Source organism: Choloepus didactylus, chromosome 22 (genome assembly GCF_015220235.1).
Source record: "Choloepus didactylus isolate mChoDid1 chromosome 22, mChoDid1.pri, whole genome shotgun sequence".
Taxonomy (NCBI): Eukaryota; Metazoa; Chordata; class Mammalia; order Pilosa; family Megalonychidae; genus Choloepus; species Choloepus didactylus.
In genome coordinates, this window is record NC_051328.1 from 28,913,043 (window position 1) to 28,939,943 (window position 26,901).

Below are 26,901 nucleotides of genomic sequence, written 5' to 3' on the forward strand. Positions count from 1 at the left end.
TTCTCATTAACTAATAAACCCTTCTTCCCTGCTCTCTTTCTTGTCCCACAGATTTTGGTCCTAGATCCAGCCAATAGGATTGTGAAATTAGGAGCTGTCCTGCCAGGACAGGTTGTAAAAAAAACAGTTTCCCTCATGAACAACAGCCTCGCTCAGCTCACATTTAACCAGTCAATCGTGTTTACACTTCCGGAGCTCCAGGAGCCTAAGGTTGGTGCTCAGGCCTCTGTGGTCTCTTCCTGCTTCCCCATGGTAAGGATGACAGTGCTGGCAGCACAGACAGCCCACATTTATCACACACCTACAATGTGCCAGGCCGGCCTGAGAGCTTCCCACGTGCTATCCCTGTTAGTCTTCACCAAAACAGTGTGCAGTTGCTGCTATTATTATTCTCATTTTACATATAAAGAAACTGAGCCTTAGAGAGCTGACATACCTCTACAGGCAGCAGGTGAAAGGCAACCGGCCTGGATGGGATTGAGTAGGTCTGAATTCTAATAAATATTTATCACTGTGGTAGAAAATTTGAAAATTTTGGAAAATCAAAGAAAAAAAAAACTAAAATTGGCCTACAATCCCTTACCCAGAAACAGCCACTTTAACGTTTAGACACCTATCATTCCAGAATTTCTCTTAAGCATTTTTTACAGAAAATAAAATTGTAATATATGAATTGTTTTGATATCTGCTTTTATAATCCAGCAACATATCATAAACATTTTCCATGTCTTTAAATCTCATTTGTTCACTTACAGCTCCATCGTGTAGATGGGCCAGTTCTCTATTTCTGGTCATTTCAGATGTTCCTAATTTTTTATGTTATAAACAACATCATAATATCCCGTATCTAAGCCTTTGTGTACCTCTGTGACTCTCTGCTTACAAAATGAGTTAGAAAAGGAGTAAGAAAAAGAATTAAAATTTACTGAGTGCCTATTTTGTGCCACAAATTTTAAGCAAATTATCTTCTTCCCCATAGAGGAAGTCGATGGAACTAACCATGGTTTACAGGTGAGGAAACTGAGGCAAGTTTAAGTAATTTACCAAGGACTACACAGCTGATAAGACAGAGCAGAGGTGGGATTTGACCCCTGGGCTGGGACAGCCCCAGCAGCAAGATCTTGGGGGACTCGAAGCCTGAGTAGCCTCCCTGCCCTCAGCTGCTGCGTTTGGTTGTTCTTTTGTTCAGATCATCACCCTGACGCCCTTCCAAAACATTACTCTGAAGCCCAAAGAAGTCTGTAAGGTGGACATCATCTTTGCCCCAAAGAAGCGTGTCCCCCCCTTCTCCGAGGAGGTGTTCATGGAATGCATGGGGCTGCTGCGGCCCCTCTTCCTGCTCAGCGGCTGCTGCCAGGCCCTGGAGATCTCCCTGGACCAGGAGCATCTGCCCTTCGGACCCGTCGTGTATCAGACGCAAGCCACACGCCGCATCCTCATGCTGAACACCGGTGACGTGGGTGCAAGGTAGGGCAGTGATGTCCCCACCCCCAGGCTGGAGTAGACATCTCTGTCCCTGGATTTGCCCTGGACTAGACACTGGACTAAACCCTGGTTTTGCAAGGGCAGCCACTCCTTCCATCTCTATGTCCTTTGCATCCAAACCCCTTTCCTCCAGCTGTTACAGCAATGGCCTGGCCGGCATGGCTACTGCAGCCACGATTACAAAAATTAGTATCATAGAGAACATTTGTTCAGTGCCCTTACCATGGCTCACCTCATTTAATCCACACAATTCTCTAAAACCAATAGTAATACTAACCCACTTTACAGATGAGGAAGCCAAGGTGCAAAGTAGTTAAGTAGCTGTTCCAAGATCATACATTTAGCAAAAGCTTACAATGCCAGGTGCAATGCTGAGTGTTTTACATACAATATCCCATTTAATTATCACAGAACCCTCGAAGGTAGGTACTTTATTGTCCCCATTTCGCAGACAAAATTGCGGCTGAAAGCAATATGGTAAACTGCCAAAGGTCACACAGCCAGGAAGTGAAAGAGACAGGATTGGAGCTCAGGTGTATCTAGGGCAGCTCTCCTTTCCAGGTTCTTCCCCCTTGCTGGGCAGATGACTGCCCATCTCTGCTCAGCCATGCTGAGATGGCCACACACCTGCAGATCCTTCTCCTGGGGCCTAGGGAACCCACAAGGGAGGTGAACCTCCCAGAAAAGCTCCTGTTCTCAGGGGGACTGAGGACACCCTCCGAATATTAGTAAACTGCCTTCCTTGTCCTCTTTTGTCTTGGAAAAGGTTTAAATGGGATGCCAGGAAATTCGAGCCTCATTTCTCCATCAGCCCGGAAGAGGGCTATATCACCTCGGGCATGGAGGTTTCTTTCGAAGTGACCTATCATCCCACTGAGGTGGGAAAGGAGAGTGTCTATAAAAACATGCTCTGCTTCATCCAGGGAGGCAGTCCTCTGACCCTCACCCTGTCTGGGGTCTGCATCGGACCACCCGCAATAAAAGAGGTTAGTAAATCCACCCAGGGGCAGGCCAGTGGCCAGGAGGGAGCCCAGCAGGGTTCTCATTCCCAGAACTCAGCTGGGCCTTCTGAAAACAAGTGGCTCTCTTCAAACAGTCCTCAGTGCCTGGAGCAAACATTCAGATCTGCTCCGTCCCACCACAGGGGCTTTGTACGTCTTATTCCCACTGCTGGAATATTCTCCCTCCCCCTCTCCATTTTGTTTATTCCTGTTCACTCTTCAGCTCTGAACTCAAACATTGTGTTCTCAGGGAAGGCTGCCTTGACCACCCTAGCTAGATCAAATTCCGTGTTATAAGCTCTGTTGGTAAAGGATTAACACCCTTCTCCTTCTCTGTGGGAAAAAAAAATGACTTCAGGTAAACCCTTTGCTAGCCTTGTTCCTAGAAACAGGACAGTGGACTGTCAGCTCTGTTGGCTGACTGCATTGCTGACGGTAAAAATGACCCTGATCTCCATCTGTATTATCTAGTTATTTCAAGAAGAATGTTATATGTGCCATTTATTATATAATATGTAACCTTTTGAGGTTGGCTTTTTTTTTTTTTTTTTTTTTTTTTTTTACTCAATTCCATTGAGATCCATTTAGGCTGCTACACGTATCAATAATTTGTTCCTTTTAATTGCTAAGTAGTATTCCTTGGTTTGAATGGACCACCTTTTGTCTAAGGACATTTGGGTTGTCTCTAGTTGTTGGCTAATATGAATAAAGCTATTATGAACATTTGCGTACAGATTTTATGTGAATATAAATTTTCATTTTTCTGGAATAAATACCCAAGGGTGCAACAGATTAGTGGTTGCCAGGTGTTAGGATGGAAAGGGGGAACGGTGAGTGAATGTGGCTATAAAGAAGAGCCTCGTAATGATGGAACAGTTCGTTTTCTTGATTGTAGTGGTGGTTACACAAATCTACACAGTCCTCATTCCTCATCTACATTTCCCTAGTGACTAATGCTGTTAAGCAATTTTTTTCATGTACTGGTTTTCCTCCTATCTCACCAACTGCTCCTTCCCATCTTTTCTCCTGATTTTTTTTTTTTAACTTTGGAATCTGCCAACTAGGTATTAATCTTTAGATTCCTTCTTCTTTCTAAGTACACTCACTTCTTGAAGATCTCATCCATTTTCTTGACCTTAAAAAACATTGTTATCCTGACAACTCCCTAATCTCTATCTCCAAACTGGTCCTTTTTCTTGAATTCCAGATTTGTACATTTCATTGCCTGCTTGACATCTCCACTGGGTATCTAAAAAGCATTTCAAACTAAACATGTCCAAAACTGAGCTTCTAATCACTCCCACAGACCTGTTCCTCCTACAGCCAGCCCTACCTCAGTAAATGGAAAGTCCAACCTTCTATTTACTTAGGCTAACAACTTTGGAATCATCCTTGAAACTTCTCTCCCACCCAAGATTCAATACATCTGTAAATACTATTGGATCTTCAAAATAAAACCGGAATATGGAGGCGGGGCAAGATGGCAGACTGGTGAGCTGTATGTTTTAGTTACTCCTCCAGGAAAGTAGGTAAAAAGCCAGGAACTGCGTGGACTGGACACCACAGAGCAATCTGTTTTTGGGGATACTTCATACAACACTCATGAAAACGTGGAACTGCTGAGATCAGCGAAATCTGTAAGTTTTTGCGGCCAGGGGACCCGCGCCCCTCCCTGCCAGGCTCAGTCCCGGGGGAGGAGGGGCTGTCAGCTCCGGGAAGGAGAAGGGAGAATTGCAGTGGCTGCTCTTATCGGAAACTCATTCTACTGATTCAAACTCCAACCATAGATAGACTGAGACCAGACACCAGAGACTCTGAGAGCAGCCAGCCCAGCAGAGAGGAGACAGGCATAGAAAAAAAACAACACGAAAAACTCCAAAATAAAAGCAGAGGATTTTTGGAGTTCTGGTGAACACAGAAAGGGGAAGGGCGGAGATCAGGCCTTGAGGCGCATATGCAAATCCCGAAGCAAAGCTGATCTCTCTTCCCTGTGCACCTTTCCTTAATGGCCCTGGTTGCTTTGTCTATTAGCATTTCAATAACCCATTAGATCTCTGAGGAGGGCCGTTTTTTTTTGTTTTTTTTTTTTTAAATCCTTTTTGCTTTTTCTAAAACAATTACTCTAAGAAGCTCAATACAGAAAGCTGCAAAGAATTGAAATTTGGGCACATCAAGTCAAGAGCAGAACTAAGAGAGCTCTGAGACAAAAGGCAATAATCCAGTGGCTGAGAAAATTCACTAAACAACACAACTTCCCAAGAAAAGGGGGGTGTCCGCTCACAGCCACCATCCTGGTGGACAGGAAACACTCCTGCCCATCGCCAGCCCCATAGCCCAGAGCTGCCCCAGACAACCCAGTGTGACGGAAGTGCTTCAAATAACAGGCACACACCACAAAACTGGGCGTGGACATTAGCCTTCCCTGCAACCTCAGCTGAATGTCCCAGAGCTGGGAAGGGGGAGCAGTGTGAATTAACAGAGCCCCATTCAGCCATCATTTGAGCAGACTGGGAGCCTCCCAACACAGCCCAGCAGCCCAGAACTGCCCTGGGGGGACGGCACTCACCTGTGACATAGCACAGTCATCCCTCAACAGAGGACCCGGGGTGCACAGCCTGGAAGAGGGGCCCACTTGCAAGTCTCAGGAGCCATACGCCAATACCAAAGACTTGTGGGTCAGTGGCAGAGACAAACTGTGGCAGGACTGAACTGAAGGATTAGACTATTGCAGCAGCTTTAAAACTCTAGGATCATCAGGGAGATTTGATTGTTAGGGCCACCCCCCCTCCCCAACTGCCCAGAAACACGCCCCACATACAGGGCAGGCAACACCAACTACACACGCAAGCTTGGTACACCAATTGGGCCCCACAAGACTCACTCCCCCACTCACCAAAAAGGCTAAGCAGGGGAGATCTGGCTTGTGGAGAACAGGTGGCTCCTGGACGCCACCTGCTGGTTAGTTAGAGAAAGTGTACTCCACGAAGCTGTAGATCTGATAAATTAGAGATAAGGACTTCAACTGGTCTACAAACCCTAAAAGAACCCTATCAAGTTCAGCAAATGCCACGAGGCCAAAAACAACAGAAAATTATAAAGCATATGAAAAAACCAGACGATATGGATAACCCAAGCCCAAGCACCCAAATCAAAAGACCAGAAGAGACACAGCACCTAGAGCAGCTACTCAAAGAACTAAAGATGAACAATGAGACCATAGTATGGGATATGAAGGAAATCAAGAAGACCCTAGAAGAGCATAAAGAAGACATTGCAAGACTAAATAAAAAAATGGATGATCTTATGGAAATTAAATAAACTGTTGACCAAATTAAAAAGATTCTGGACACTCATAGTACAAGACTAGAGGAAGTTGAACAACGAATCAGTGACCTGGAAGATGACAGAATGGAAAATGAAAGCATAAAAGAAAGAATGGGGAAAAAAATTGAAAAACTCGAAATGGACCTCAGGGATATGATAGATAATATGAAACGTCCGAATATAAGACTCATTGGTGTCCCAGAAGGGGAAGAAAAGGGTAAAGGTCTAGGAAGGGTATTCAAAGAAATTGTTGGGGAAAACTTCCCAAATCTTCTAAACAACATAAATACACAAATCATAAATGCTCAGCGAACTCCAAATAGAATAAATCCAAAAAAACCCACTCCGAGACATATACTGATCACACTGTCAAACATAGAAGAGAAGGAGCAAGTTCTGAAAGCAGCAAGAGAAAAGCAATTCACCACATACAAAGGAAACAGCATAAGACTAAGTAGTGACTACTCAGCAGCCACCATGGAGGCAAGAAGGCAGTGGCACGATATATTTAAAATTCTGAGTGAGAGGAATTTCCAGCCAAGAATACTTTATCCAGCAAAGCTGTCCTTCAAATTTGAGGGAGAGCTTAAATTTTTCACAGACAAAGAAATGCTGAGAGAATTTGCTAACAAGAGACCTGCCCTACTGGAGATACTAAAGGGAGCCCTACAGACAGAGAAACAAAGACAGGACAGAGAGACTTGGAGAAAGGTTCAGTACTAAAGAGATTCGGTATGGGTACAATAAAGGATATTAATAGAGAGAGGGAAAAATATGGCAAACATAATCCAAAGGAGAAGATGGCCGATTCAAGAAATGCCTTCACGGTTTTAACGTTGAATGTAAATGGATTAAACTCCCCAATTAAAAGATATAGATTCGCAGAATGGATAAAAAAAAATGAACCATCAATATGTTGCATACAAGAGACTCATCTTAGACACAGGGACACAAAGAAACTGAAAGTGAAAGGATGGAAAAAAATATTTCATGCAAGCTACAGCCAAAAGAAAGCAGGTGTAGCAATATTAATCTCAGATAAAATAGACTTCAAATGCAGGGATGTTTTGAGAGACAAAGAAGGCCACTACATACTAATAAAAGGGGCAATTCAGCAAGAAGAAATAACAATCGTAAATGTCTATGCACCCAATCAAGGTGCCACAAAATACATGAGAGAAACATTGGCAAAACTAAAGGAAGCAATTGATGTTTCCACAATAATTGTGGGAGACTTCAACACATCACTCTCTCCTATAGATAGATCAACCAGACAGAAGACCAATAAGGAAATTGAAAACCTAAACAATCTGATAAATGAATTAGATTTAACAGACATCTACAGGACATTACATCCCAAATCACCAGGATACACATACTTTTCTAGTGCTCACGGAACTTTCTCCAGAATAGATCATATGCTGGGACATAAAACAAGCCTCAATAAATTTAAAAAGATTGAAATTATTCAAAGCACATTCTCTGACCACAATGGAATACAATTAGAAGTCAATAACCATCAGAGACTTAGAAAATTCACAAATACCTGGAGGTTAAACAACACACTCCTAAACAATCAGTGGGTTAAAGAAGAAATAGCAAGAGAAATTGCTAAATATATAGAGACGAATGAAAATGAGAACACAACATACCAAAACCTATGGGATGCAGCAAAAGCAGTGCTAAGGGGGAAATTTATAGCACTAAACGCATATATTAAAAAGGAAGAAAGAGCCAAAATCAAAGAACTAATGGATCAACTGAAGAAGCTAGAAAATGAACAGCAAACCAATCCTAAACCAAGTACAAGAAAAGAAATAACAAGGATTAAAGCAGAAATAAATGACATAGAGAACAAAAAAACAATAGAAAGGATAAATATCACCAAAAGTTGGTTCTTTGAGAAGATCAACAAGAGTGACAAGCCCCTAGCTAGACTGACAAAATCAAAAAGAGAGAAAACCCATATAAACAAAATAATGAATGAAAAAGGTGACATAACTGCAGATCCTGAAGAAATTAAAAAAATTATAAGAGGATATTATGAACAACTGTATGGCAACAAACTGGATAATGTAGAAGAAATGGACAATTTCCTGGAAACATATGAACAACCTAGACTGACCAGAGAAGAAATAGAAGACCTCAACCAACCCATCACAAGCAAAGAGATCCAATCAGTCATCAAAAATCTTCCCACAAATAAATGCCCAGGGCCAGATGGCTTCACAGGGGAATTCTACCAAACTTTCCAGAAAGAACTGACACCAATCTTACTCAAACTCTTTCAAAACATTGAAAAAAATGGAACACTACCTAACTCATTTTATGAAGCTAACATCAATCTAATACCAAAACCAGGCAAAGATGCTACAAAAAAGGAAAACTACCGGCCAATCTCCCTAATGAATATAGATGCAAAAATCCTCAACAAAATACTTGCAAATCGAATCCAAAGACACATTAAAAAAATCATACACCATGACCAAGTGGGGTTCATTCCAGGCATGCAAGGATGGTTCAACATAAGAAAAACAATCAATATATTACAACACATTAAAAACTCGAAAGGGAAAAATCAATTGATCATCTCAATAGATGCTGAAAAAGCATTTGACAAAATCCAACATCCCTTTTTGATAAAAACACTTCAAAAGGTAGGAATTGAAGGAAACTTCCTCAACATGATAAAGAGCATATATGAAAAACCCACAGCCAGCATAGTACTCAATGGTGAGAGACTGAAAGCCTTCCCTCTAAGATCAGGAACAAGACAAGGATGCCCGCTGTCACCACTGTTATTCAACATTGTGCTGGAAGTGCTAGCCAGGGCAATCCGGCAAGACAAAGAAATAAAAGGCATCCAAATTGGAAAAGAAGAAGTAAAACTGTCATTGTTTGCAGATGATATGATCTTATATCTAGAAAACCCTGAGAAATCAACGATACACCTACTAGAGCTAATAAACAAATTTAGCAAAGTAGCGGGATACAAGATTAATGCACATAAGTCAGTAATGTTTCTATATGCTAGAAATGAACAAACTGAAGAGACACTCAAGAAAAAGATACCATTTTCAATAGCAACTAAAAAAATCAAGTACCTAGGAATAAACTTAACCAAAGATGTAAAAGACCTATACAAAGAAAACTACATAACTCTACTAAAAGAAATAGAAGGGGACCTTAAAAGATGGAAAAATATTCCATGTTCATGGATAGGAAGGCTAAATGTCATTAAGATGTCAATTCTACCCAAACTCATCTACAGATTCAATGCAATCCCAATCAAAATTCCAACAACCTACTTTGCAGACTTGGAAAAGCTAGTTATCAAATTTATTTGGAAAGGGAAGATGCCTCGAATTGCTAAAGACACTCTAAAAAAGAAAAACGAAGTGGGAGGACTTACACTCCCTGACTTTGAAGCTTATTATAAAGCCACAGTTGCCAAAACAGCATGGTACTGGCACAAAGATAGACATATAGATCAATGGAATCGAATTGAGAATTCAGAGATAGACCCTCAGATCTATGGCCGACTGATCTTTGATAAGGCCCCCAAAGTCACCGAACTGAGCCATAATGGTCTTTTCAACAAATGGGGCTGGGAGAGTTGGATATCCATATCCAAAAGAATGAAAGAGGACCCCTACCTCACCCCCTACACAAAAATTAACTCAAAATGGACCAAAGATCTCAATATAAAAGAAAGTACCATAAAACTCCTAGAAGATAATGTAGGAAAACATCTTCAAGACCTTGTATTAGGCGGCCACTTCCTAGACTTTACACCCAAAGCACAAGCAACAAAAGAGAAAATAGATAAATGGGAACTCCTCAAGCTTAGAAGTTTCTGCACCTCAAAGGAATTTCTCAAAAAGGTAAAGAGGCAGCCAACTCAATGGGAAAAAATTTTTGGAAACCATGTATCTGACAAAAGACTGATATCTTGCATATACAAAGAAATCCTACAACTCAATGACAATAGTACAGACAGCCCAATTATAAAATGGGCAAAAGATATGAAAAGACAGTTCTCTGAAGAGGAAATACAAATGGCCAAGAAACACATGAAAAAATGTTCAGCTTCACTAGCTATTAGAGAGATGCAAATTAAGACCACAATGAGATACCATCTAACACCGGTTAGAATGGCTGCCATTAAACAAACAGGAAACTACAAATGCTGGAGGGGATGTGGAGAAATTGGAACTCTTATTCACTGTTGGTGGGACTGTATAATGGTTCAGCCACTCTGGAAGTCAGTCTGGCAGTTCCTTAGAAAACTAGATATAGAGCTACCATTCGATCCAGCGATTGCACTTCTCGGTATATACCCGGAAGATCGGAAAGCAGTGACACGAACAGATATCTGCACGCCAATGTTCATAGCAGCATTATTCACAATTGCCAAGACATGGAAACAACCCAAATGTCCTTCAACAGATGAGTGGATAAATAAAATGTGGTATATACACACGATGGAATACTACGCGGCAGTAAGAAGGAACGATCTCGTGAACATATGACAACATGGATGAACCTTGAAGACATAATGCTGAGCGAAATAAGCCAGGCACAAAAAGAGAAATATTATATGCTACCACTAATGTGAACTTTGAAAAATGTAAAACAAATGGTTTATAATGTAGAATGTAGGGGAACTAGCAGTAGAGAGCAATTAAGGAAGGGGGAACAATAATCCAAGAAGAACAGATAAGCTATTTAACGTTCTGGGGATGCCCAGAAATGACTATGGTATGTTAATTTCTGATGGATGTAGTAGGAACAAGTTCACTGAAATGTTGCTATATTATGTAACTTTCTTGGGGTAAAGTAGGAACATGTTGGAAGTTAAGCAGTTATCTTAGGTTAGTTGTCTTTTTCTTACTCCCTTGTTATGGTCTCTTTGAAATGTTCTTTTATTGTATGTTTGTTTTCTTTTTAACTTTTTTTTTTCATACAGTTGATTTAAAAAAGAAGGGAAAGTTAAAAAAAAAAAAAAAGAAAAAAGAAAAAAGACAAACAAGGAAAAAAAAAAAAAAGATGTAGTGCCCCCTTGAGGAGCCTGTGGAGAATGCAGGGGTATTCGCCTACCCCACCTCCATGGTTGCTAACATGACCACAGACATAGGGGACTGGTGGTTTGATGGGTTGAGCCCTCTACCATAAGTTTTACCCTTGGGAAGACGGTTGCTGCAAAGGAGAGGCTAGGCCTCCCTGTATTTGTGCCTAAGAGTCTCCTCCTGAATGCCTCTTTGTTGCCCAGATGTGGCCCTCTCTCTCTGGCTAAGCCAACTTGAAAGGTGAAATCACTGCCCTCCCCCCTACGTGGGATCAGACACCCAGGGAAGTGAATCTCCCTGGCAACGTGGCATATGACTCCCGGGGAGGAATGTAGACCCGGCATCGTGGGATGGAGAACATCTTCTTGACCAAAAGGGGGATGTGAAAGGAAATGAAATAAGCTTCAGTGGCAGAGAGACTCCAAAACGAGCCGAGAGATCACTCTGGTGGGCACTCTTACGCACACTTTAGACAACCTTTTTTGGGTTCTAAAGAATTGGGGTAGCTGGTGGTGGATATCTGAAACTATTAAACTACAACCCAGAACCCATGAATCTCGAAGACAGTTGTATAAAAATGTAACTTATGAGGGGTGACAGTGGGATTGGGAATGCCATAAGGACCAAACTCCACTTTGTCTAGTTTATGGATGGATGTGTAGAAAAGTAGGGGAAGCAAACAAACAGACAAAGGTACCCAGTGTTCTTTTTTACTTCAATTGCTCTTTTTCACTCTAATTATTATTCTTGTTATTTTTGTGTGTGTGCTAATGAAGGTGTCAGGGATTGATTTAGGTGATGAATGTACAACTATGTAATGGTGCTGTAAACAATCGAAAGTACAATTTGTTTTGTATGACTGCGTGGTATGTGAATATATCTCAATAAAATGATGATTAAAAAAAAATAATAGGCAAAAAAAAAATATATATATATATATTGGGGTGATGAATGCACAACTATATGATGGTTCTGTGAACAGTTGATTGTATACCATGGATGACTGTATGGAATGTGAATATATCTCAATAAAACTGAATTTTTAAAAAAAGAAATATTTAGGGAAAAAAATGAAGAAATGAATGAAAGATGAATAAAATTGTATTCTGATAAAAAAATGTTGTCTACAGGATCCATTCACCTTGAATAAAGCTGAATTTTAAACAAAAAAAAAAAAAAAAAAAATACAACCGGAATATACCCACTTGCCACTATCTCCACTGCTTCCAGGCCAGGCCAAGCCACTGTCGTCTCTCACCTGGCCTACTGCTTAACAGGTCTCACTTCCTCGTCCTCGCTTGTCTACTGCCCTCAACACAGCATCCGACTGATTCTGTTAAAACGCTGAGCAAATCATGCCATTCCTCTACTCAAAACTCTCCTAAGTCTTCCTTTTTCCTTCGATAGAAGGAAAATCAAATTGCCTACCACAACCCACAAGGCCCTACATGCTCTTGTCTTGTTACTTTATCTCCCCCTTGCTCACTTCACAATTGCCACGTATCTCATATCTCACATTGCCTCATATCTCATGACCTCATCCTTACTGGTCTTTAATCAAATACATTTTCTCTGTGAGGCCTTCCCTGATCACCCTAATGAAAAATGCCAACCCACTGCTCAATCTAACATTCCCTATATGCCTGCCTGGCTTTATTTTTCACCAAGAAATGTATTTCTATCCTATATACTTTATAATCGACTTATTTGTTTGTGTCTTATCTTTATCTCACCACTAGGAAATAAGCTCTTTGAGGGCAGGGGATTTTTGTTATTTTGTTCATTGCTCTATCTCCACCACCCAGAGCAGAGCCTGGCACATGGAAGATAACCCATTAAATGTTGAATTAATGAAAGAAAAAGAAAAATGTCAATCAAGACTGTTAAAATCAGTCCTCCCCAGCATACCCCCTACACCTCTGACCCTCAGCTCTTAGCCCCTGATCAGGTAGAGGTGCCATGGAGAGTAAAGTGCCCACTTCCTTCCAGGTAGTGAATTTTAACTGCCAGGTGCGCTCCAAGCACACACAGACCATCTTGCTTTCCAACCGCACCAATCAGACCTGGAACCTGCACCCCATCTTTGAGGGCGAGCACTGGGAAGGGCCTGAGTTCATCACCCTGGAGGCCCATCAGCAGAACAAGCCCTACGAGATCACCTATAGACCCTACACAATGAACTTGGAGAATCGCAAGCATCAGGTATGCCACAGGTCCCTGGCATGGTGAAAGGGCAGGAGCTGGGTGAGAGAGGTTAGAAGGCAGAGTCTGCGAGTTTAGAGAATGTTAGAACAAGGGGGATCCATACAGACCATGTCACAACAACAAGGAGTCATGCAGATCATTAAGTCCAAAGCTTCCATTTTCATCTATGTGATTTCACATAGGATTCTCTTAGAGTCGGAGCCCTGTTCTGAAATAGTCTAGGATCAAGCACCAAGCAATGAATATTTAGCTTAATTGCACAAATAGCCCTATGGAGAATGTAATAAAAACCAAAAAAGGAAATTATACCACAATTGTCCACCATAAAAAAAAGGTTTTCTGTTTTTTATATTTTTACTCCCAATCCTTGTTCAGATACAGCCATAGCTGTCATCATAGACTACCCAATTTTGCATTGTTTTTTTTATTTTCACTTTAGCATTATATCGTGAACATTTTTCTAACTATGTAGTCTTTGCAACAACCCTTTAAATAACTGCCTAATACTTCATTGAGTGGAAGTGCCATAATTTAACATTCCCCTATTGTTGAAAGTTTATATTAGTTCCAAATTTTCATCAATATCATAAATGGTCCTTTAATAAATATATACACACATGTAGTGATTTCCTTTGGATGGATTTTTCTTCAGTAAGTTCCCTGGGGTGGGATTCTGGTTCAAATACATGTGAACATTTTTATGACTCTTGAAACATATTGTCAAGTTGCTTTCCAAAGGTGCTATGCTGCGTCACCACTGTACCTGATAGCTACCTAATAAAGGACCCTCTATGCCATTCCAATTGCTTATCTCCTTCTCCTTAGGGGACCCTCTTCTTCCCCCTCCCTGATGGAACTGGCTGGCTGTATGCACTGCATGGGACTTCTGAGCTCCCCAAGGCTGTGGCCAATATCTACCGTGAAGTGCCATGTAAGACACCCTACACTGAGCTCCTGCCAATCACTAATTGGCTGAACAAGCCACAAAGGTGAGGGAGTGGGGAAAGGGTTGGGGTGAGGGATGGAGGGAGGAATTCTACTGTCTAGCCAAACCCCTGCCCCTGTCAGGGCCTCTAGAGGACATTAGGGGGCTCAAGGAGTCAGAGACAGTTCTCTAATGTGGCCAGGCATTGCCTGAACTCTAAATCTCCAGAGAGATTGTCCCATTCAGTGCAATCTATATATTGGTTAATTACTTATAAATCTCCTAGAACAATGCCTGGCACAAAATAAGTGCTCAATAAATGTTAGCTGTTATGATTATTACCATAACAACAGTCATCATTTTTATTATTGAATGTTCTGGCTTATCAACTAAGCCACTGGCCAGTGTGTATCTTATACTTGCAGTGGTAATAGAGTTGAACACAACAACTGGAGGAAGTCAAGGCCAACTAGCCTGGTCCCCTGCTTTTACAGAGGAGGGACCAAAGGCTGCAAGAAGAGGCATAACTTGCTGAAGACCATCTGCTTTGCATGGTGAATGACAGCCCAGACCTGAGTTTGAACCCCAGCTCTGCCTGTTACTAATCATGTTCCCTGAGCACGTTATCTCACTTCTCTTGGCCTCTATTTCCTCATCAGTAAAATGGAGATGTTGGTCATAGTTACAACCTACAGTCATGATAAATACCTGTAATACATGTAAAGCACTCACTACTTAGCACAAAAGAGGTAGTCAACAAATGGTAGTCACTGTTATTGTTAGTGACAGAGTGATGACTAGAACCCTGGACCCATGAGCTTTCCATATAATCAAGAATAGAGATAACAACTTTATTCTGTGCTTTTTGTCCTTTGGGCAAAAGGTCTCATTTTCTCTGTCCTCTCTCCATGTAATCCTGTGCTCCCTCAGATTCCGGGTCATTGTGGAAATGATGAAACCAGAGAAGCCAGACCTAAGTGTCACTATAAAGGGCCTTGATTACATCGATGTACTGTCTGGCTCCAAGAAAGACTACAAGCTGAACTTCTATTCCTACAAGGAGGGACTGTACACTGCAAAGGTATCCATATGTCAGAGGCGTTGCCCTGATATGCTGCAGGCTTGACTCTGAAGTTGACAGTCCTGGTGGTAGGGAGTTTAGGTGTCCTCCAACACTCAGTCTATGCTGGGTGATTTCAGGCACCTTACCCTATTGGGCTGACCAGTTGGATTGACCTGATCCTATGCCCCCAGCAAGGGCTTGCAGGACTCCCAGCCTCTTTAAGATGAGACCAGCTTGCGGGGTAGCCACCCATCACATAAGCCTATGCCAAGTTTCAAGGCAGTAGACTCAAGAAAATCCTTAGACATTAGGTAACCCTGAACCAGCAAACACCAAACCACAACAATAACAATAGATCTCTATTGTAAAAAAGAATCAATTAGAGAGTATAAAAATGAAATAAAAAATTTGGAATAGAAAACCATATGGGAAGGCTGAATAGTGTAATGGACACTGAGGAAGAGTAAGACAGAAGATGAAGCTGAGTAATATCCTCAGATGTTAGTACTGAGGACAAAGAAGTGGCAAGAATTAAAGGAAACAATAACATGTTGTTGAGGAGATAATAAAATTAGAACCCTCATACTCTGCTGGTGGGAATGTAAAATGGTACAGCCACTTTAGAAAACAGTCCGGCATGTCTCCAAAAAGCTAAAGTTACCACATGAGCCAGCCCAGCAATTCCACTCCTAGAAATATATCTAAGGGAAATGAAAATGTATGTCCACACAAAAACTTGTACACAAATGTTCATAGCAGCATTATTTGTAAGAGCCAAAAAGTGGGAACAATCCAAATATCCATCAGTTAATGAATGGATAAATATAATGGAAATTACTGGGCAATGAAAAGGAATGGAAGTGAGGGACTGATACTACAACATGGATGAGCCTTGAAATATTATGTTAAGTGAAAGAAATCAGTCACAAATGGACCACCTATTATATAATTCCACTTATATTAAATGCGAATAGGCAAATCTATAGAGTCAGAAGTTAGATTAGTGGTTGCCTGTGGCTGAAGGGAATGGGAGGTGGGGGATGATGGCTAAAGGTGCAGATTTCTTTTTGGAACAATGAAAATGTTCTAAAATTGATGGTGGCAATGGAGGTACAACTGTATGAATTAAAATCTATTGAATTGTGCACTTTAAGGGGGTGAATAGTAGTGAATTATATCTCAATGAAGCTGTTTAAAAAAAAGAATGAAAAGGACAGCAGTGACATAAAATATAAATCAAGACATTCCAATACCCATCTGATAGGAGCTTCTGAAAGAGAGAAACAAGATGATAGAGAGAGAAAATACTCAAGAAAATAGTTGAAGAAAATTTTCCGGGGATATTTAAGAAATACTGAGTCTTCTATTTGAAGGGGCCCACCAAATTGCCAAATGGGGTGAATGAAAAAAAGACCCAAATCTAAATATATGAGAGCAAATTTTCAGAAAACTGAAGTAAAAGAGAAAGTCCTAAATAATTCTAGAGAAAATAAAAGTATATGATAATCATAATAACATTGGAGTTCTCATGGCATCAATGAGACTGCAAGAAAACAATGCAATAAGGTCTTCAAACTTCTTAGCGATAATTATTTGAATCCAGAATTCTTTTTTCAGACAAAACTATTATGAGGACAAAATAAAGACATTTTCGGACTTGCAAGGACTTAAAGTAATCTATCCACATACACAAACCCTGTCTGAAAGAAGAACTATAGGATGTGCCCAAGCAAAATTTAAAATTAATAATAAATGAATCCAAGAGGAAAGCACAGGTTACAAGAAATAATGAACAAATAATTAAAATTAAATTATAGGTACTACAAATAATTGCTGAAAAAATCTGTAATGAATATTTCATATGACCTCAACATGAGAACTAGCAGGGGGAGGAATAAAATAGGGCAATGAGAATTATTTTCTCATTCAGAAGGAAGAAAATGGGGAAATCAGAGATGTTTTTCCATTTTGAGAGAAGGATGGAAAGATAAATATATTCATAAACTCTAGATGTGAAGAGAAAAATATAAGTGAAGATAGGTATTAAAAATGTAAAGTAAGGGCTTTGGGATAAAAAAAAATGACAGTGAATCCAGATCACAGAATCTCCTTACAGAGATACATATTAAAATTAACAAAAACAAAAAGTTTACAAAGAAAGAAAAAAAACAAGTAAAAGGACTTCTGCCTCTGGTTATGATGGAGTATTTGGTACCAGACTAGCCCTCCCTCCATTAATAACCATAAGACTGGACAAAATATCTCAGGCAACTCTTTTCAGTCAATGTATGACAAGCAGCACAATCCTGCAGTCCATCAGAGAGAAGAGAAATTCATGAGATGCACACACATGATTTTGCCCTGGCTTTCTTTGCATAGGAAAAACTTGCTGGCTGCAGTGCAGCAAGCTGGAGTCCAAGCAAAGACCTGCATCCCCAGTGAGCTGAGGAAGCAGAAATCAGAGTCTGGAGCAGAAATGGCTGGACACTACAGAGTACAGCACTAGAGGGGAAGCAGCAATATGGGGTGGGGAGCCCAGAAGTCTGGGTAGGGGTTCCTCACCAGTTCTTGGCTGAGGATTGGACTGCACATGCAAAAGTGAGACTACATGATATTTGTATTACTTAGGGTTCTCTAGGGAAACCGAATCAACAAGAGATACCTATAAATATAAGATTTTATAAAAGTGTCTCACGTAACTGTGGGTATGCATGCTTCCAAATTCTGTAGGGCAGGCAGCAAACTGGCAACTCCGACAAATGTGTTCAAGGGACTCCTCAGGAAACGAACTGGCAACTTCAATGAACTCCTCAGGAAATGCTTCACTGGTTAGCCAAAGAAAAAGTGAAGGTCCTCTAACCTTCCCCCTTAAAAGTCTTCAACTGATTGGATTATATCCAGCTGATTGAATTCTCTCATTGCTGAAGACACGCCCTTCATTGATGTAATCAGTCACAATCACATTCATTGACTGATGATTTAATAAACCAGCCTTCTGGCTTATTAACCAGCCACAATGTCCTTGCAGTAACGGTTAGGCCAGTGCTTGCTTGACCACACACCTGGACACCATCACCTGGCCAAGTTGACACATGAACCTAATCATCACAATATTTATCAGGCTGTGATTGCTATGAGGTTGATAAAGGAACAGAAATGATATAGGTTAAGCAGTCCCAGGGACCATTGGAAGTCTGGCCCAGCCAGAGTGGAGAGAGCTCATTAACACCTTGTTAACATCCTGGAAACCCAGCTGAAATACCAGAAAGAAGGAATGATCTCGTGAAACATATGACAACATGGATAAACCTTGAAGACATAATGCTGAGTGAAATAAGCCAGGCACAAAAAGAGAAATATTATATGCTACCACTAATGTGAACATTGAAAAATGTAAAATAATTGGTTTATAATGTAGAATGTAGGGGAACTAACGATAGAGAGCAATTAATGAAGGGGGAACAACAACCCAGTAAGAACAGATAAGCTATTGTGGGTAAATTTAACATTCTGGGAATGCCCAGGAATGACTATGGTTTGTTGATTTCTGATGGGTATGGTGGGAACAAGTTCACAGAAATGTAGCTATGTTAGGTTATTTTCTTGGGGTAGAGTACGAACATGTTGGAAGTAAAGTAGTTATTTTAGGTTAGTTGTCTTTTTCTTACTCCCTTGTTATGGTTTGTTTGAAATGTTTTTTATTGTATGGTTGTTGTTTTTTTTTTTAATCATCATTTTATTGAGATATATTCACATACCACGCAGTCATACAAAGCAAATCGTACTTTCGATTGTTTACAGTACCATTACATAGTTGAACATTCATCACCTAAATCAATCCCTGACACCTTCATTAGCACACACACAAAAATAACAAGAATAATAATTAGAGTGAAAAAGAGCAATTGAAGTAAAAAAGAACACTGGGTACCTTTGTCTGTTTGTTTCCTTCCCCTATTTTTCTACACATCCATCCATAAACTAGACAAAGTGGAGTGTGGTCCTTATGGCTTTCCCAATCCCATTGTCACCCCTCATAAGCTACATTTTTATACAACTGTCTTCGAGATTCATGGGTTCTGGGTTGTAGTTTGATAGTTTCAGGTATCCACCACCAGCTACCCCAATTCTTTAGAACCTAAAAAGGGTTGACTAAAGTGTGCGTAAGAGTGCCCACCAGAGTGACCTCTCGGCTCCTTTTGGAATCTCTCTGCCACTGAAGCTTATTTCATTTCCTTTCACATCCCCCCTTTGGTCAAGAAGATGTTCTCCGTCCCACGATGCCGGGTCTACATTCCTCCCCGGGAGTCATATTCCACGTTACCAGGGAGATTCACTCCCCTGGGTGTCTGATCCCACGTAGGGGGGAGGGCAGTGATTTCACCTTTCAAGTTGGCTTAGCCAGAGAGAGACAGGGCCCACATCTGAGCAACAAAGAGGCATTCAGGAGGAGACTCTTAGGCACAAATATAGGGAGGCCTAGCCTCTCCTTTGCAGCAACTGTCTTCCCAAGGGTAAAACTTATGGTAGAGGGCTCAACCCATCAAACCACCAGTCCCCCATGTCTGTGGTCATGTTAGCAACCATGGAGGTGGGGTAGGTGAATACCCCTGCATTCTCCACAGGCTCCTCAAGGGGGCACTACATCTTTTTTTTTTTCCTTGTTTTTCTTTTTTTTTTTTTTTTTAACTTTCCCTTCTTTTTTAAATCTACTGTATGGAAAAAAAAGTTAAAAAGAAAACAAACATACAATAAAAGAACATTTCAAAGAGACCATAACAAGGGAGTAAGAAAGGGACAACTAACCTAAGATAACTGCTTAACTTCCAACATGTTCCTACTTTACCCCAAGAAAGTTACATAATATATAGCAACATTTCTGTGAACTTGTTCCTACTATATCCATCAGAAAATTAACAGACCGTAGTCATTTCTGGGCATCCCCAGAACGTTAAATAGCTTATCTGTTCTTCTTGGATTATTGTTCCCCCTTCCTTAATTGCTCTCTGCTGCTAGTTCCCCTACATTCTACATTATAAACCATTTGTTTTACATTTTTCAAAGTTCACATTAGTGGTAGCATATAATATTTCTCTTTTTGTGCCTGGCTTATTTCGCTCAGCATTATGTCTTCAAGGTTCATCCATGTTGTCATATGTTTCACGAGATCGTTCCTTCTTACTGCCGCGTAGTATTCCATCGTGTGTATATACCACATTTTATTTATCCACTCATCTGTTGAAGGACATTTGGGTTGTATCCCTCTTGGCAATTGTGAATAATGCTGCTATGAACATTGGCGTGCAGATATCTGTTCGTGTCACTGCTTTCCGATCTTCCGGGTATATACCGAGAAGTGCAATCGCTGGATTGAATGGTAGCTCTATATCTGGTTTTCTAAGGAACTGCCAGACTGACTTCCAGAGTGGCTGAACCATTATACAGTCCCACCAACAATGAATAAGAGTTCCAATTTCTCCACATCCCCTCCAGCATTTGTAGTTTCCTGTTTGTTTAATGGCAGCCATTCTAACCGGTGTTAGATGGTATCTCATTGTGGTCTTAATTTGCATCTCTCTAATAGCTAGTGAAGCTGAACATTTTTTCATGTGTTTCTTGGCCATTTGTATTTCCTCTTCAGAGAACTGTCTTTTCATATCTTTTGCCCATTTTATAATTGGGCCGACTGTACTATTGTCATTGAGTTGTAGGATTTCTTTGTATATGCAAGATATCAGTCTTTTGTCAGATACATGGTTTCCAAAAATTTTTTCCCATTGAGTTGGCTGCCTCTTTACCTTTTTGAGAAATTCCTTTGAGGTGCAGAAACTTCTAAGCTTGAGGAGTTCCCATTTATCTATTTTCTCTTTTGTTGCTTGTGCTTTGGGTGTAAAGTCTAGGAAGTGGCCGCCTAATACAAGGTCTTGAAGATGTTTTCCTACATTATCTTCTAGGAGTTTTATGGTACTTTCTTTTATATTGAGATCTTTGGTCCATTTTGAGTTAATTTTTGTGTAGGGGGTGAGGTAGGGGTCCTCTTTCATTCTTTTGGATATGGATATCCAACTCTCCCAGCCCCATTTGTTGAAAAGACCATTATGGCTCAGTTCAGTGACTTTGGGGGCCTTATAAAAGATCAGTCGGCCATAGATCTGAGGGTCTATCTCTGAATTCTCAATTCGATTCCATTGATCTATATGTCTATCTTTGTGCCAGTACCATGCTGTTTTGGCAACTGTGGCTTTATAATAAGCTTCAAAGTCAGGGAGTGTAAGTCCTCCCACTTCGTTTTTCTTTTTTAGAGTGTCTTTAGCAATTCGAGGCATCTTCCCTTTCCAAATAAATTTGATAACTAGCTTTTCCAAGTCTGCAAAGTAGGTTGTTGGAATTTTGATTGGGATTGCATTGAATCTGTAGATGAGTTTGGGTAGAATTGACATCTTAATGACATTTAGCCTTCCTATCCATGAACATGGAATATTTTTCCATCTTTTAAGGTCCCCTTCTATTTCTTTTAGTAGAGTTATGTAGTTTTCTTTGTGTAGGTCTTTTACATCTTTGGTTAAGTTTATTCCTAGGTACTTGATTTTTTTAGTTGCTATTGAAAATGGCATCTTTTTCTTGAGTGTCTCTTCAGTTTGTTCATTTCTAGCATATAGAAACATTACTGACTTATGTGCATTAATCTTGTATCCCGCTACTTTGCTAAATTTGTTTATTAGCTCTAGTAGCTGTATAGTTGATTTCTCAGGGTTTTCTAGATATAAGATCATATCATCTGCAAACAATGACAGTTTTACTTCTTCTTTTCCAATTTGGATGCCTTTTATTTCTTTGTCTTGCCGGATTGCCCTGGCTAGCACTTCCAGCACAATGTTGAATAACAGTGGTGACAGCGGGCATTCTTGTCTTGTTCCTGATCTTAGAGGGAAGGCTTTCAGTCTCTCACCATTGAGTACTATGCTGGCTGTGGGTTTTTCATATATGCTCTTTATCATGTTGAGGAAGTTTCCTTCAATTCCTACCTTCTGAAGTGTTTTTATCAAAAACGGATGTTGGATTTTGTCAAATGCTTTTTCAGCATCTATTGAGATGATCAATTGATTTTTCCCTTTCGAGTTTTTAATGTGTTGTAATACATTGATTGTTTTTCTTATGTTGAACCATCCTTGCATGCCTGGAATAAACCCCACTTGGTCATGGTGTATGATTTTTTTAATGTGTCTTTGGATTCGATTTGCAAGTATTTTGTTGAGGATTTTTGCATCTATATTCATTAGGGAGATTGGCCGGTAGTTTTCCTTTTTTGTAGCATCTTTGCCTGGTTTTGGTATTAGATTGATGTTAGCTTCATAAAATGAGTTAGGTAGTGTTCCATTTTTTTCAATGTTTTGAAAGAGTTTGAGTAAGATTGGTGTCAGTTCTTTCTGGAAAGTTTGGTAGAATTCGCCTGTGAAGCCATCTGGCCCTGGACATTTATTTGTGGGAAGATTTTTGATTACTGATTGGATCTCTTTGCTTGTGATGGGTTGGTTGAGGTCTTCTGTTTCTTCTCTGGTCAGTCTAGGTTGTTCATATGTTTCCAGGAAATTGTCCATTTCCTCTACATTATCCAGTTTGTTGCCATACAGTTGTTCATAGTATCCTCTTATAATTTTTTTAATTTCTTCAGGATCTGCAGTTATGTCACCTTTTTCATTCATTATTTTGTTTATATGGGTCTTCTCTCTTTTTGATTTTGTCAGTCTAGCTAGGGGCTTGTCAATCTTGTTGATCTTCTCAAAGAACCAACTTTTGGTGATATTTATCCTCTCTATTGTTTTTTTGTTCTCTATGTCATTTATTTCTGCTTTAATCCTTGTTATTTCTTTTCTTCTACTTGGTTTAGGATTGGTTTGCTGTTCATTTTCTAGCTTCTTCAGTTGATCCATTAGTTCTTTGATTTTGGCTCTTTCTTCCTTTTTAATATATGCGTTTAGTGCTATAAATTTCCCCCTTAGCACTGCTTTTGCTGCATCCCATAGGTTTTGGTATGTTGTGTTCTCATTTTCATTCGTCTCTATATATTTAGCAATTTCTCTTGCTATTTCTTCTTTAACCCACTGATTGTTTAGGAGTGTGTTGTTTAACCTCCAGGTATTTGTGAATTTTCTAAGTCTCTGATGGTTATTGACTTCTAATTGTATTCCATTGTGGTCAGAGAATGTGCTTTGAATAATTTCAATCTTTTTAAATTTATTGAGGCTTGTTTTATGTCCCAGCATATGATCTATTCTGGAGAAAGTTCCGTGAGCACTAGAAAAGTATGTGTATCCTGGTGATTTGCGATGTAATGTCCTGTATATGTCTGTTAAATCTAATTCATTTATCAGATTGTTTAGGTTTTCAATTTCCTTATTGGTCTTCTGTCTGGTTGATCTATCTATAGGAGAGAGTGATGTGTTGAAGTCTCCCACAATTATTGTGGAAACATCAATTGCTTCCTTTAGTTTTGCCAGTGTTTCTCTCATGTATTTTGTGGCACCTTGATTGGGTGCATAGACATTTATGATTGTTATTTCTTCTTGTTGAATTGCCCCTTTTATTAGTATGTAGTGGCCTTCTTTGTCTCTCAAAACATCCCTGCATTTGAAGTCTATTTTATCTGAGATTAATATTGCTACACCTGCTTTCTTTTGGCTGTAGCTTGCATGAAATATTTTTTTCCATCCTTTCACTTTCAGTTTCTTTGTGTCCCTGTGTCTAAGATGAGTCTCTTGTATGCAACATATTGATGGTTCATTTTTTTTTATCCATTCTGCGAATCTATATCTTTTAATTGGGGAGTTTAATCCATTTACATTCAACGTTATAACCGTGAAGGCATTTCTTGAATCGGCCATCTTATCCTTTGGTTTATGTTTGCCATATTTTTCCCTCTCTCTATTAATATCCTTTATTGTCCCCATACCGAATCTCTTTAGTACTGAACCTTTCTCCAAGTCTCTCTGTCCTGTCTTTGTTTCTCTGTCTGTAGGGCTCCCTTTAGTATCTCCAGTAGGGCAGGTCTCTTGTTAGTAAATTCTCTCAGCATTTGTTTGTCTGTGAAAAATTTAAGCTCTCCCTCAAATTTGAAGGAGAGCTTTGCTGGATAAAGTATTCTTGGCTGGAAATTTTTCTCACTCAGAATTTTAAATATATCGTGCCACTGCCTTCTTGCCTCCATAGTGGCTGCTGAGTAGTCACTACTTAGTCTTATGCTGTTTCCTTTGTATGTGGTGAATTGCTTTTCTCTTGCTGCTTTCAGAACTTGCTCCTTCTCTTCTGTGTTTGACAGTGTGATCAGTATATGTCTTGGAGTGGGTTTATTTGGATTTATTCTATTTGGAGTTCGCTGAGCATTTATGATTTGTGTATTTATGTTGTTTAGAAGATTTGGGAAGTTTTCCCCAACAATTTCTTTGAATACTCTTCCTAGACCTTTACCCTTTTCTTCCCCTTCTGGGACACCAATGAGTCTTATATTTGGACGTTTCATATTATCTATCATATCCCTGAGGTCCATTTCGATTTTTTTCAATTTTTTTCCCCATTCTTTCTTTTATGCTTTCATTTTCCATTCTGTCATCTTCCAGGTCACTGATTCGTTGTTCAACTTCCTCTAGTCTTGTACTATGAGTGTCCAGAATCTTTTTAATTTGGTCAACAGTTTCTTTAATTTCCATAAGATCATCCATTTTTTTATTTAGTCTTGCAATGTCTTCTTTTTATTGTATGGTTTTTTAACTTTTTTTATATATAGTTAATAGTTAATTTTTTTAAAAAGGAGTTAAAAAAAAAAATATATGCAGAGCCCTCCTGAGGAGCTGGTGAAGAATGCAGGAGTGTTGGGCTTCCCCACCTCGATGGTTGCTGACGTGCTCACAGACATAGGGGACTGGTGGTTTGATGGGCTGAGCCCTCTATGACGGGACTTGCCCTTGGGAAGACTGTTGCTGCAAAGGAGAGGCTAGGCCTGCCTATAATTGTGCCTAAGAGCCTCCTCCCGAATGCCTCTTTGTTGCTCAGATGTGGCCCTCAGTCTCTCTAGCTAAGCCAACTTGGCAGGTGAAATCACTGCCCTCCCACCTACGTGGGATCTGACACCCAGGGGAGTGAATCTCCCTGGCAACGTGGAATATGACTCCCGGGGAGGAATGTAGACCCGGCATCGTGGGATGGAGAACATCTTCTTGACCAAAAGGGGGATGTGAAAGGAAATGAAATAAGCTTCAGTGGCAGAGATTCCAAAAGGAGCCGAGAGGTCACTCTGATGGGCACTCTTACACACAAGATAGACAACCCTTTTTAGTTTCTAATGAATTGGAATAGCTAGCATTAAATACCTGAAACTATCAAACTACAACCCAGAACCCTTGAATCTTGAAGATGATTATGTAACAATGTAGCTTATGAGGGGTGGCAATGTGATTGGGAAAGCCATAAGGACCACACTCCCCTTTGTCCAGTGTATGCATGGATGAGTAGAAAAATGGGGGCAAAAAAAAAAGCACCAAGTGTTATTTTTCACTTTAAATTTTGTTCTTATTATTTTTGTGTCTGTGGTAATGAAAATGTTCAAAAATTAATTTTGGTGATGAATGCACAACTAGATATTGAATGTATGCTTTGTATGACTGCATAGTATGAGAATATATCTCAATAAAATTGAATTAAAAAAATAAAAAAATAATAAAAGGACCAGGCTCTTCCTGAAGTCATTGATGCTCAAAGTGTGAGAGGGATTTGATGTCAGGGACATTCTCAAAAAAAAAAGAAAAGAAAGAAAAAAAAAAAGACATGACAATATAAGCACAAAAAGGATGGGGTGAACAGATAGATGAAATTATGTCATAGTAAAGTTCCTGCATTTGCAAAATGAGAAGTGTGAGGCAGAACGAATGAAGGGTCAGTTGTAAAATGAATGTGATACAAATATTGGTTCGAAATAAACTTTGATAGGTTAAAGATTCATCTTATTTGCTCTAGATCACCCACCAAAAAAAAAAAATAATATAAGAAATATAGCTTTTCACGAAGATGGCGCCGAAAGCGAAGAAGGAAGCCCCTGCCCCTCCCAAAACCAAAGCCAAAGCAAAGGCTTTGAAAGCCAAGAAGGCAGTACTGAAAGGTGTCCACAGCCACAAGAAAAAGAAGATCCGCACTTCACCTACATTCCGGCGGCCCAAGACTCTGCGTCTCAGAAGACAGCCCAAATATCCTCGGAAGAGCGCCCCCTCTTGACCACTATGCCATCATCAAGTTCCCCCTGACCACTGAGTCAGCCATGAAGAAGACTGAAGACAACAACACACTTGTGTTCATTGTGGATGTCAAGGCCAACAAGCACCAGATCAAACAGGCTGTGAAGAAGCTCTATGATATTGACGTGGCAAAGGTCAACACCCTGATCAGGCCTGATGAAGAGAAGAAGGCATATGTTCGACTGGCTCCTGACTATGATGCTTTGGATGTTGCCAACAAAATTGGGATCATCTAAACAGTCCAGCTGGCAAATTCTAAATATAAGCTTTTTGACCATAAAAAAACAAAAAAAAAAAAAAAAAGAAAGAAATATAGCTAAGAAGCCAGTAAAGGAAATAAGCTTTCAAATATTTCAAAAGATTAAATATTTACCAAAGGAAGGCAGAAAAGTAGCAACAGAGGAGAAAAAAATAAAAGGAACAAATAGAAAATAACTGGCAAGAAGGTAGATGTCAATCAAGCCATATAAATAATTCTTTAAATGTAAAGGACTAAAAATTCCCATTAAAAGGCAGTGTCAATCCCTGGAACTTTGGGTATCTGTAT

The 26,901-nt window shown here is 39.9% G+C and overlaps 1 protein-coding gene and 1 pseudogene across 6 annotated transcripts in view; both read left to right on the forward strand.

Annotated features, from left to right (window-relative positions):
- HYDIN (HYDIN axonemal central pair apparatus protein) overlaps positions 1 to 26,901 on the forward strand; it is a 534,664-nt gene that overhangs the window by 501,552 nt on the left and 6,211 nt on the right. For all 6 annotated transcript variants that reach the window (XM_037815908.1, XM_037815907.1, XM_037815906.1 and 3 more), the window contains 6 exons: positions 52 to 210; positions 1,190 to 1,467; positions 2,252 to 2,471; positions 12,869 to 13,081; positions 13,910 to 14,073; positions 14,940 to 15,090. In XM_037815908.1, coding sequence (XP_037671836.1) covers positions 52 to 210; positions 1,190 to 1,467; positions 2,252 to 2,471; positions 12,869 to 13,081; positions 13,910 to 14,073; positions 14,940 to 15,090 — 1,185 coding nt within the window. The remainder of the gene's footprint in view (positions 1 to 51; positions 211 to 1,189; positions 1,468 to 2,251; positions 2,472 to 12,868; positions 13,082 to 13,909; positions 14,074 to 14,939; positions 15,091 to 26,901) is intronic.
- Positions 26,112 to 26,662, forward strand: LOC119518641 (annotated as a pseudogene).